Genomic DNA, 13,498 nt, shown 5'->3' on the forward strand with positions numbered 1-13,498 from the left:
GCAGAGGGCACTGAAGGAGAGACACGGGAGGGATGGGTGCTCTGCTGCCTCAACAGCCTCGCTGAAGTGCTGGTGCACTTGCTCTCCTGCTCAGCGTTCGGACAGGAACCGCCCACTGCCACAGCTTTTCCTCTGCTCCTACTATATACCACCGCCACCCACCACTCCGCACCTTGGTGCTGCACTGCCCAAACCCGGAAACCGTGAACCGGAACCCTATTTGGAGAGTCCAAGGACAAACAGAAACAAAGTCCTTTACCCCTCATCACTATGACATGCAATACAAAAAGAGGTTACTGAGGATACACACCTGTGCTGACATGTCAGAAAAGGCTTTAACGTCTGGCTCTAAATATGATTCCTTTAAGAACTGCTAATCAGAAAATGTAGTTTATGGGATTACTTGCCCGTACAACAAACTATACATCGGTAAAACAAACCAGGAAATAAGATTCAGAATTTCTCAACATAAATCACGGATCCGAAAAAACGTACAGACAGCACCCCTGGTGAACCATTGGAGATTAAACAACCATACTGAAAAAGATCTGAAATGGACTGGGATTTCAAAAATTGAACTAGACACTAGAGGTGGAGATTTGGAGTTGAAATTGACCCGCAGAGAAGCTTTATTAATTGTCAAATTTAACTCAGCAGTAAATGGATTAAATGAACTATCTGAAATCTATAAGCTAGGATGAGGACTCTGTTCAGCTTAAGTTGTGTTGCACTAAGTCACCGGCATGCCACTAAGTCATATTGTTACATCAATCCAGAATAATTATTCTTTTTATTACCCATCACGTGGTCTAAACCAGTTTACCATAATGAATTCAAATAACCTGTGGTGAGCTGAGATCATACAATGCGATGCATCATGAGCGGGATTTTAACAACGCGACTTTTCTAAAGTTTCAAGGAATTGCTTGTAAGAGTGGGTAGGAATGATCTGTTAGGCTGAGAGCAGTTTGAATTAGTAATTAAATAAATAAATAAAGAAGTGGTTTGGTGTGTTGTTTATAACCTGTCTTAATAAAGTGGCCTTTCTTGCTGACTAAGAAGTTGTGGACAGTGACCTTATTGCGCGATCATGTGTTACCATAGGGGCGTCAGAAAAAGAGCTCCGTCTGAGTTCTAACCCGGAAGCAGTTGCCCGCATTACTCGTTGTCATTTCAACAGATGTAAGAAAGGACCGCCGCCCCTTAAAACGAAGGTATGTGGGGGCTTCTGTAATCATAACACGAAAGGCCCATTCTACTTTGAACGATGCAAGTGACAGGCGTCTGCCGCCGCTTTTCTCGTTACAGCACGGCGTTGAAGTGATTTATCTCACTGTCGTGAAGGGGCCAGAGCGTTGTTGTGAAGCTCCCGCAGAGAATCTTTCAAAGTAAGTTTTGAATCAGTGCGACATACTTAGCTACAAGGTGCTTGTTGGTGCAATACCTAGATGTGTTGATTCATAGCGGTTTCCATTTGGTTTTGGTGCAGAATAAACTACTTCCATACAGGCTACCTGGTGCGATTCTGAGGTCCGTGTGGCTATGAGTAAGTGCCATTGAAGGGATATTTAACGTTTGGTGGAAGTGGTCATGTTGTAAGGTGTTTTCTAAGGTTGTCCAATACAATTTATTATTTCAGATCTTGGATCAAGTCCTCAGTAGATAAATAGGTCGGCTGATCTATTAAAAGAGAGTAAGGTAAGCCTGAGACCCCTGGTAGGGGTGACAGAGGGAAGCAGGAGCGTATATTTTGTAATAGAGAGTAATTCAGACTTTTGTTGTTTGTGACATTGCAGCTTGTTGGTCCTGAGGAGAACACCATTCATTTTGGGGTGTTCGAAATGCGTCGACTTGCTAGTTGTGACCTATTGAGTGTTTTGAATCATTTAAATAACTTTTGATACGTACAAGAATGATGTAATTTATGCACCTTAGGTCTTGTTATTTTGTCAACGAATATGTCTATTTTGAACAAAAAATTGCAATGTTTTGGTTAGTATGAAAGGATGAATGTGTGTTTTTCCTGCTAAGTGTGTGTAATTTGGAGTGTGAATCTAATATTGAAAGTGTGATTGGGAGTTTATGTGAGATGTTAAATGTCAGGATGCGGGATTTATTGTGTAATGTATTTTGTAATGTATAAATGATGGTAAATATTGTTGAATAATCCATTCAAATAGAACTATGAATTAATTGATTTTGAAAAATAATAAAAACTGAGAATCAAAAAGATTAAATGGTCACGTCCGTTTAGGTCTATGTGACTTGTTCGGAAATAAGGTAAAAGTATTTATCAGTAGTGGCTTTCTATTGTTTGTTATTGAGTATGGCTATAAATTTCAGCACCCAGTCTTTGATCCCCAGAAGGAACTGTAAAGAAAGGTAGCCTTAAGAGGTACAGGAGGAAGAGGATTGGAAAGGCAATTAGATCCTGATTTACACAAAACCTACTGGAGAGGTAGAACACAGATCACAGATGCTGAGGTGAATGTGAAGGAGATAAGAGGATTTAGGAAAGATTAATAGATCCATTGTGGTCTACTGTCTAAAGCGTTGACTTTAAGATGGAGACTTTAATGCTGGCAGTTGGAACTTAACTAACCAACTTAGTAATCCTGTGTTAATCATTTTATCTTTCCGTACATCAGGCTGTAAATGTGTATAATGCAAATAGCACCTGCATAATGTGCTATCTAATGCTGCCCAAATGACATGTTCACTCTCATCATAATAACGTTAATTTAATCTGGTCTCATTTAGGCCTCATGTGTAGCGCATTAACATGAATATGGAACCCCCTCTGAATATACTTTCAAGGTCAGGGAAAGAGGGGAACAAAACAACATCAAAGAACGAGAATTCCCTCACGACCTCTTAATATCTATACACAACAACTTTATATTTTCTACAAGCTTATTTTAAACACAAGGTGGCTCCATATATTTTTTCTTTTGAAATTTTTTATTATTTTTTTTTTGTCATTTCTTTATATTATTGTTTCATTTCATCGAATTACTTTACAAAAAGGCACATAAAATTCACGTGATCCCTCCGACACAGAAGGAAGAGTGAATGTAGTGTGTATGAAAGTGGTTGTATGAGAATTTGGTAAATTAGTATAGTTTTTTTTTTTCTGTACGATATCTGTATATTAATTGCCTTTATGAATTTTATGTGCCTTTTTGTAAAGTAATTCGATGAAATGAAACAATAATATAAAGAAATGACAAAAAAATAAATAGGAAAAAATTTCAAAAGAAAAAATATATGGAGCCACCTTGTGTTTAAAATAAGCTTGTAGAAAATATAAAGTTGTTGTGTATAGATATTAAGAGGTCGTGAGGGAATTCTCGTTCTCTCATGTGTAGCGCACACACAGACAAAGACGCACACAGACACAGCCTCAATACATTCCTGTGTACAGCACATCATGTTGACTCTTTGTACAGCACACCAATGCTCATTGCAGCTATGTCTGTGCTATAAAGGTGCAAAAAAAAATCAAAGCAAAGGCCAATGACTTGGACCACGGGACTGTGTTCTCCAGTGTTAGGAAGTGTGTCCACCTTGCTGAAGTATGTTAATATTGTAAAGCATAACTAAGTTCTCGCCAGTTATGAGAGGACTCAAGGGCTCATGAAATCAGGTGTTGTAGTGGAGGAGCTTCTCTTTAGTCTGGCCAGCAGCTCCTGCACCTGCCAGGGTGGGTCTGCCACAATTTTGCCCTCCTCATATTCCTAACACTATTTAGTTGGACCGTAGGTTCAGATCATAGAAAAGGCAATGCCCATCCATAGCATGCCAGTGTTTGCAAGTTCTCTTTTTGTGGAATGCAATAAAATATCCTCAAATTCGTCTGCTCCTCTCAGTTACATGGAGTTAAATTCTGCAGGAGGTGTATGTGTAGTGACTAAGTCTTAATCCTGTCAACCGGCAATACTCCTGCACGAGTTTGTTTAGACATGTGCTGGTTTTTCTGGCATGTCATTTGCCATAAAGGGAATTATAATTTTTTAAGCTGAAAAACACATCAAGGAAAATGAAACAGCAGTAGAAACATAACATATGACGGCAGATTAGTACCATCTAGACTAACGGCTTTCCCCTTACCGGAGGGTTTCCTTGAGAACGGCTCTGATTAGAGGCAGTTTTGGAACATCCTCTGCATTGGGAACTTGGCTTTTCCCCAGGTTTGTGACAATTTCCTCGTACACCCTTTGTTGAACATCTGGATGCTTGGCCAAAAGTAATGTTGCCCAGGACAAAGTGAACGAGGTCTAAGAAAAGAATCAAACACCATCAAGAGGAGGAACATCTTTGGAGTAACAATGAAAGCTATGACATGTCACTTGGTTATAGTTACTTGTAGGTTTTATTTTGACTTAATGCATAGATTAACTAAAATCCCAAGGCACTTCAAATCACTGTGCCGTGGGCCAATGACTCCCAAGTACCATATATCTCCTCTGACCCAAGTGCGGGTTATAGTGTCACACAGTTCAATAGACCACCTAAACAGAAACAAAAGAGACAATGCCCTGCGCATAATAAAACAATGTACATAGACGTCAATTTTACAGTGTTGACTAAAGTTGAGATGCCAAGCAGGTGCTGCTTCAAAAGCTTGTTATTTCACTACCCCTAAATTCATGAAGAAAGGTTGACAAATGTTAGCTATCGATACAAGAGAATGCCTGAGAAATGTAAAGTTCCCAAGCCAGTCTCTATGACACTTGTATCTCCTGGAAATTGGAGGTGAACCCATCCAAATCAGGTAATCAAGAGAACGAGACACCTTAAATTCAACTGCTTGCATGAAAAGGATTTATAACCTTAAGTGGTATATGTTTTGTAACCGGATATAGTATGGCATTAAGATAAGAAGGATGTAAATAAAACTACCAACAGGGAGCGCTGTGTTTCAGCTCTCACCTCTCACCTCTCCCCTTTTTAGGTCGAGCCTAGAGCCAGCGTGCATGCGCTGCTCTGCTAGACTTGTTGTGGTAGAGTAGCGAATAGAAGCCCCACCCACTCTCCGCCCATATTTGCCATTGGCTGTGCCACTATCTGTCCTGAATGCGGACTTCTGATTCGTAAATAGGGTTGTTAGTCTCTCCTTAGTACAGCCTCCTCTTTATTTTTCACCTCCCTGGCGAATGGCCCCTTTATTTAGACTTTGAGCACTATTTTCTTTAATGAGGTTCTCCTAATGCAGGCATGACATGCTTTGGTGCCTTCTTTACACCCCCCCTGTCCTCCCTCCTGTGGTCCCTGCCTTCTTCCCCCAGGCAACATCCCTCCTGTTGTCTGTGCCTTTTGCCCCCACCCACTACCCTCCCGTTGTTAGTGCCTTCTCCCCACCAGACCGTCACGTTGTCCGTGCCATCTCACCCCGCACTCTTCCATTGTCCGTGATGTCAACCATTTCCAATGGAAAAGGTCTTGTGTAAATGCGAGACCTATTGCATTGGAAATAGTTATTTCTCTCTTGTAGGTAGCGCTCTATTTTCTGGTTCCACCCCTCTCATCAAGATGGGGAGTTTGATGGCGGACAGTGGCATTTGCTATAAGGTGTGCTTGGTAGCACTGGCTAAAAACATGAAGCAAGCACCCGCCATTGCAGAGGAGGAAGAATTGTAAATGTGATGATACCATTTCATTGCGGTTGTAATCATAAGGATATGGTGCTATCCGGGTCACTTTATGACTGCAACTTCTTCTCACTTTTAAATGGCTTCACGGCATGTATGCTAGTTCAACTTTTAACAGTGAGGATTTGTAGATCAATTTTCAATACAATTACACAAGAGATGTTTATTTAAATACAAGTAATTTCGAAAATGACTCGTTCACAACTGACAATTCATTTTCCCTGATAAGACCAACAAAGAAGGATTCGGTTATTCTCCATGGGGTAAGAATCTCAATGATCTTCACATGGAGGTTGGGTGTATTAATTACATTATTGTATTTACCTCTTTTTAATGCGCCACCTAAAAATAATAAAATGCAGAGACAGCTGGCATAACGTGCCCCATGCCCTCACCAGCCCATCGCGAGCGCGTCTCCTCGCGCCGTAAGTCAGAAGGGTAAAACAAAACATAACTGCAGCCTCTGAGGTGAATCGCTGCTCGAGCCCATTAAGGAATTACCGGTTTTGCAAGAATGTACAGGAATGTGCACATGGCGCATTGAACCAGGCCTCGTATGGAATCCAACACATCACCATATTAAACAAGCATTTGCAATGCAATAGGTTTCGCATTTACGTGAGTTCGAGCTATTAGCATTGTAAATGACAATGCCTAATATTAATGTTTTGGTTTTTAAAACATAAATAAAAGGCATCGTCATTTACAGTGCTAATAGCTTAGCAAATGTGCTATCTATTGCATTACAAATGCTTGTTTCTTGAGTGCTTGACGAGACAAAGAAAGAGAATGACGTATTTGTGAATCAACAGAACCCTGCTCAACATCAGATTAATTAGCGTGAGCACTCAACTCAGTGGGTATAAAAAAATAACAAAACTGTCTGGATTGTGGAAGCAATCAGGTTCCAACAGGACACCTTTTGACAAAGTTCTGTGCAGTTTCAGGTGTGATGTAACAGATAAAGTCCATCACTGCAGAATCCCTCGAGTACACTGCAGTGCTATGGGCGACTGCAGGAAGCCAGGTCATCTTCAATGAAATCATAGACAGATAAAGGTACTTTCACCATGTTCTGGGTACTTTTTATTTTACCGTGCTCGATTAAGAGTCTAATCTTAGATTTAAAACTGGCCACATTATATCAGTTGGAAGAATCCCACAAAGACGGGTGAGCTGGTAATGTTCAATGCACCAAATTCTGTCTGTAAAAAGTTACCTAAATAATGGAAATAGGGTTGATGAGAGGTAACAATGGACAGTAACGCTAGTAAACCATATGCTTCTTGAGGGTTTTCACATGAAGATTACTACTTTTATCATTTTCGTATGCCGCAATGAAGTTACATTTTTGTAGGGTCATTCCAAAAAAGTCAGCTGGTATTTCTTATGAGAATGCAGATCTGAGATTGTGCGTATGACCAAGGACAAGGAGCTTGAATTACCTTTCATCAAATTATAATGCATGGCATTGCAATCCAATCCAATCCAAGAATTCTTTATTTCGGCCACATAGGCCATAAAAGAAGCAATAAAATACATACAGATAAAAGACAATATATACAATAAAATCCCAAATGGACCTGCAGTGTTTAGAAAAGCATAATAAGAGAGGTTAGCCAGACATTTTCTTCCTTATTATCCATGCTGCCATTAAGAATTTAGAGACCGCAAACACAATGTGGCCCAGGGTATTAGTTTTCAGCACCCTGTAGGCTTGTAGATAGTTATTGAAGCCCAGATTCCGACATAGAGGGGCTAGCCATCGCCTCCTCGGGCTCCAGTAAGCCTGGCAGCAAAACATTATGTGCAAGTCATCTTCTTCCCTAACTTTACAGCATGGGCAAAGCTTGTCGCCCCCTAACGACCACTTATGGGTAAAGACTTTAGTAGGGAGCGTACCAAACCTCCATTGCAGGAACAATTTCCTCGCCAGAAGAGGGTAGATAAAATCCATAAAAAGTTCAAAAAGATAAGAATTTTTGGATACAATAAAACGACCCGTCAGGGTGCCACTGTCATATGCACTGTCCATATCAGCAAGGGTTTTATTCTTATAGAGCTGTGCCAGGGTTTTACGCGGAGTCCTTCTACAGCCCTGAGCAGGATCATCCCAGAGGTCAGGCAAGTTCAGGCTGGAGCATTCCGATTTAATAAGTGCCAGCCAAGGGATCTTACCATTTACATCCAGCCTCAAAACATGTATGAGGTCCTGCCTGTAGTGATGCAGCTCCTCAGTTGACCATAACCGATGCCAGTACTTCACCGGTTTCGACCGTAAATCCTCTGCAATTGACGGGAGGCCCAGGTCAAGTCTTAAGGGGAGGAGTGGTGTGCCTTGCGGGAGAGCAAGAAGACGTCTAAGGAAACAGTTTTCCACCCCTGCCATGACCTTCCCAGCTTTATGGCCCCACAGCTCACTGCCATACAGGGCAGCCGCCTTCGCCTGAGTCCTGTACATTTCCAGGGCCGGACTGACAGGCTTGAAGGTGGACTTGTTAGATACCCTCAGGAGTGCGCCCGATAACTGGGAGAGTTTCAGCCTAGATCTTGCCACCTGGGAATCCCAAGTCAAATTTTCTTGGAGTGAGACCCCCAAGTATGTAAAGGTAGAGACCCTTTCCAGACTGGTTCCCCCCAGTTTTGGATTGGGTCTGGTCTTGGTCGGAGGGTTGAAGATCATGAACTTAGTTTTTTCCGTGTTCACCTCCAACCCATGTTGTCTACAGAAGTGACCAAAACCATCCACAATCCTCTGGATCCCCATAGGGGATTTGGAAAGAAGGAGGGTATCATCGGCAAACATGATTGCCGGAACCCTCCTTCCTGCCAAAACCGGGGCATCATTATCCCCGACAGCGTCAAGATGTTCAATGACGCTGTTGATGTACAGACAGAACAGTGTCGGAGCCAAAACACAGCCCTGTCTGACACCTCGGCGGACCGGGAATTTACCCGAGGGCCTGCCATTCCTCCCACACCTCACTACCGCAAAGTTGTTCTCGTGCAGTCTAATGATGATTCTAAGGAGGTGGGGGGGAACTCCTAGCTTCTGCAAAACCTCCCATAGCTTCCCCCTCGGGACGAGGTCAAAGGCTGACCTCAGGTCCACGAAGACCATGTACAATCGACCTCCCTCTAGCGTAACCGTCTTCCAGTACAGAAGAAGGAGGCGAAAGATTTGATCCATGGTCGACGTGTTCTTTCTGAAGCCAGCCTGTAAAGGGCTCAAGATGTCATTGGCCTCGACCCAGTCTAGGAGATGGTCCAAGATGAGGCGCGCAAAGATCTTTTGGGGCACATCTATGAGGCTTATAGGCCTGTAGTTGGAAGGGAGCAGAGTAGAGCCCTTCTTGTGGATGGGCACAATCTCTGCCCCCAACCACGACCCAGGGATCGCCATACCTCCGAGAATGGCATTGAATAGAACAAGAAGGTATGGGCCCCAGATATCCGGGTGGTGCCTAAATAGATCCCCGGGTAACCTATCCAGGCCTGGCGCCTTCCCCACCGCTAGACGTTCTATGGCAAGCTCCACTTCCCCCAGGGATAATTCCATTCCGAGCTCCTCGGTACCCAAGGGCAGTTGCAACTCCGCGACCGAGCAGGGACTGGTATCTAGGTAGAGAGCCCCATAATGGGACTCCCATACCGCAGGGGCTATATTAGGCTCAGTCGCTTTGCAGAGTTCCCCTGACCCATTATTTACAAGGGCCCAGAATTGCCGGGGGTCCCTGGATTTAAGGGCATCGTAGAGGTCCTGCCAATACTTCCAGTCCCACTCGGTCCTTGCAGCCGCCAACACTGATTTATGGTGGTTCCTAAGGTCACGCACTTTGGCCTTGTCTGTCCCCTCTTTTATGGCTGCAATAAGGTCAGATTTTGCTGCCCTGCAGTCTGGGGTATACCAGGTGGGAAGAGGGGTCCTTTTCTTTCGAATTGGGACCTCCGGGTGAAATATCTCGGCCAAGTCCCTCACTAAAACCTGGTGAACGTTTCCCATTTTCTCATAGTAATCAGCGGTTCTTGGTTCGTTCAAGAGGGCCTCCACCTCCATAAGGCTTGGGAGCGCCAGCTCATATAGTTTCTTAATGGACTCTTCCGACCTCACAAGCTTCCCCCACTTAACTCGGCGCCTGTTTGTGGTCAGAATCAAGTCCCCCATATCAGCCCCTTGGCCAGCTGGGGATGGGTCCGTCAAGGGCAAAGGGCACACAATATTTAAGCAGAGAGCGTTGTGGTCGCTGTCTGTCCTCTTAATAACCCTAAAGTCCAGCACTTTGGGCCAAAGTGAAATGTCCACCATAATATAGTCTAGCCTCGACTCATGGCCCCTCCTATTGAAGGTGCACACCGAGGGGGTATAGGAAGGAGTACGGCCATTACACGCCCTCAGCGCGCTATTCAAGGTAAGGGACATGAGTTGTAAGGCTAGAGGGGACCAGGCTTTAGGGTGAGGGGAAGAAGAGGGTGGAACCCCCCAGTGGTCGTCCTCAGCCGTAAGGGCACCATCGAGTAAACCTTCCAGGGGTTCAAAGTGGCAATTGAAGTCTCCTCCAAGTACCACCTTGTAGTCACCCGGAAGTTGGCCCAGGAAGGAAGCCAGATCATTTAAGGTAGGTGATTCACCTGGCGAGGCAACCGGGCGCGAGTAGACGTTGACAATGGCCCACGGAGTTTTGCCAGGCCACGTGAGCCGCACACACTGGATGTCCTGCGAACACGTGCGTACCTGCTCCGCTTGACACCCAGTGTGACTCGCAATCCAGATTGCCAGACTACCAGATGGCCTCCCCCTCCCAGCCCATTTGGCAGGGATTTCAAATACTTCAAACCCTCTCTTGGTCTGTGCGGCCCTCGCCCAAGTCTCCTGAAGGAGAAGGATATCACATCCACCTACCAGGGAGTCCCATTCAGGAGAGCCCTCCTTGTTCGCGATTCCCGCCACGTTCCAGGAGAGAATTCTCAATCCTGGGTCAAGTGGCAGGCTGCCCTGAGCTCCAGCATGAGAATGCGGGGTAGCCATAGGAAGACCGACGTCTGGGGCGCCGGTTCCGTTGACAGCGGCGGCAGCACGACCAGCCCGCACTGCCGCCCCTGTTTGCGGAATATGGGCTAGCCCGGTGTCAAGTGGGGGACTCGGTTGGCACAGATTGACAGTCGTGTCAGCCCCTCGCTCATTAGCAGCCTGGGGCCGGGTTAGTTCCAACATAGGGATCACACCCAAACCCACAGGGCTTTGCGCCTCATCCACCCTATTCTCAGGGCCAGACAAGATTGGCCTAGTTTGTGGTCAATCGACCTGGTCCAGACAGGAAAACCTATTGTGATGTGTAAAGTTTGCCTGAACAATTGGTAGGGGGGGCCTTGGTCTGTAACGGGAGCCATCTACAGCAAAGCCCGCCCTGGTCCATCCCTTCTCACTCCCTCCCACCGTGTTGCTACCACTAGGATAGAAATAAGAAAGGGGTACAAGTTCTATTGTGGACTTATCAGGCCTTACAAGCCAGTTGCAGATGTAGTTTGCAACGTGTGGGCTCCTAAAACTTAGGACGATACAGTCCCCTGACCTGTTCTTTTTGGTAGGGCCAATCCACGGGATCCTCCTCACCATCAGAACCTCACCCTTCAAGTTTGGAGGCAACGGTCTATTGATAGTGAGCCAGCTTATGACCTTATTGCGTAGGGAGTCTTGCGACTCCTTAACACCACCAGCTAGCTCAGGAACTCCCACCATGATTGCCGTGTATGGAACAGCTTCTGGCGGCAGATTGACCTCCCTGCGTCTAACTAGGGGAGGGACGCAACCATCACTTGGGGCGTTTTTAAGACCCACTGACACCCCTGTCTGCGGCACAAGCCGCGGCACAGGGGGTAACTTAGACCTCCTGGGAGCCGGAACAGGGGGCCCAGGCGCTGGGGGTAGCAAAGTGCGCGTCTGGGGAATAGACACACCATTTGCACTAGGCAATACCCTACTACAAGCCTGGGGTAATGTGAACGGAGGTAAACTATTCCCAGGAGATTCCCCGGTGGTTACAGGAACGTTTGGAGCTACGCCAAGGCTTCTCCTAATGAGGATATTTTCCCGGGACTGAAGTAAATTCTCTATAGCCTCTAGTCTAGCTATGATGGGGGTTAGCAAGTTCTTGATAATGACTGTGAGGGAATTAATTACTGTATCTGAACTATTTGAAGATGGCTCACCAAAGATAAATGGGCCTGCCGCCACTGATGGTAACACAGGAGTTGGCGAGGCCCCAAGATCCGACCCAGACCCAGATAGGATGAGCTCAGGGGAGACCGAAATATCTGTACTATCTTCGAGGGTTGATTCAGATGCAACAAATCTTGCCCTTTTTGCCCTCTTTATTTCAACAGGCCTTTTCCTTTTTAGGGGCTGAGTCACACCACTATCTACCAGGACTGTTGGCAAGGCCGGTTGGCCCGCTTCCAGCGTGTTTAGACCCATGTTATCCAGGACAGCAGAATGGCCGGAAGTCCCTGCTGACCGAGGGGAGTCCCGATCCCTCTCCGTGACCGGAGTTCTTAGCTGCCGGAGTACCGACTCAATAGTCTGGTCGATACTGTCCAGCAGAGACATGTGGGTAGCATCCGTGGTGATGGGTGTACTAGCATCATTTGAGGCAGATTCACCAAGGTCCAAGAACACACTTTCAGGTCCCATCTCAAGGTGTGAGTCCGTGGATGAGTGACACTTGCTGATTTGGGAGCTTGCCTTAGGGAAAAAAAATTCCAAGGTGCTTGTCCCATGTTGCACCGACTTACTCCTTAAAGCTCTGGATGCCATGGTGAGGTGAATGTGGAACAATTTAGCGGGGGCGTTAGAGGGGTGGCCCGATCCGGTCTCTCCCGGCCTCTAACGGCCTAGAACGGCCCGCTCTTTGCCCGGTCTTCGCCCCGGTAACCGCCCCGCGCGCGTCCCGCTGCGCGCGTGGGGAGATTCTCTTAAGTGTAACAAGGGGGCGTGGCACTGGGAGGGGGCGCGAGACGCGGCGGGAAGAGGAACCAGCTGGCGCTGCCAGATGGACTGCTGGTCCTCGCAGTCCCGCTCGCCTCCGCCTCTCACCTCCGCTGCGGCCGGTCCAATAGACAGCAATCCCCCAGCTTAGTTCAGGCGTCCAATCACTCCTGTGGCAAATGAAAACAGGCGACAGTCCAAACTCCTTGCACGAGCGGCACCCGCGGAGCGGGGGCCGCGAGGAGTGAAATACCCTACGAGGCAGGGGGGCGTGGCACTGGGAGGGGGCGCGAGGCGCGGCGGGAAGAGGAACCAGCTGGCGCTGCCAGATGGACTGCTGGTCCTCGCAGTCCCGCTCGCCTCCGCCTCTCACCTCCGCTGCGGCCGGTCCAATAGACAGCAATCCCCCAGCTTAGTTCAGGCGTCCAACCACTCCTGTGGCAAATGAAAACAGGCGACAGTCCAAACTCCTTGCACGAGCGGCACCCGCGGAGCGGGGGCCGCGAGGAGTGAAATACCCTACGAGGCAGGGGGGCGTGGCACTGGGAGGGGGCGCGAGGCGCGGCGGGAAGAGGAACCAGCTGGCGCTGCCAGATGGACTGCTGGTCCTCGCAGTCCCGCTCGCCTCCGCCTCTCACCTCCGCTGCGGCCGGTCCAATAGACAGCAATCCCCCAGCTTAGTTCAGGCGTCCAACCACTCCTGTGGCAAATGAAAACAGGCGACAGTCCAAACTCCTTGCACGAGCGGCATTGCAACCCAATAAACAACAGACTTACTCCTCCCTGCTCTACTAAAACATGCTCTCAACAAAACAGTCTTAATGAAAATAGTTGTGAACTCTAGCAGACTAGCAAAAGCTACACT

General features: G+C 46.7%; 1 protein-coding gene across 1 annotated transcript in view; it reads right to left on the reverse strand.

The window, feature by feature from the left end:
- The window catches only part of LOC144823523 (cytochrome P450 27C1-like), a 232,565-nt gene that overhangs the window by 64,329 nt on the left and 154,738 nt on the right, over positions 1–13,498 (reverse strand). Inside the window, exon 6 of the mRNA XM_078682109.1 lies at positions 4,111–4,277. Coding sequence (XP_078538235.1) covers positions 4,111–4,277 — 167 coding nt within the window. The remainder of the gene's footprint in view (positions 1–4,110; positions 4,278–13,498) is intronic.

Source organism: Lissotriton helveticus, chromosome 3_1 (assembly GCF_964261635.1).
Source record: "Lissotriton helveticus chromosome 3_1, aLisHel1.1, whole genome shotgun sequence".
NCBI lineage: Eukaryota > Metazoa > Chordata > Amphibia > Caudata > Salamandridae > Lissotriton > Lissotriton helveticus.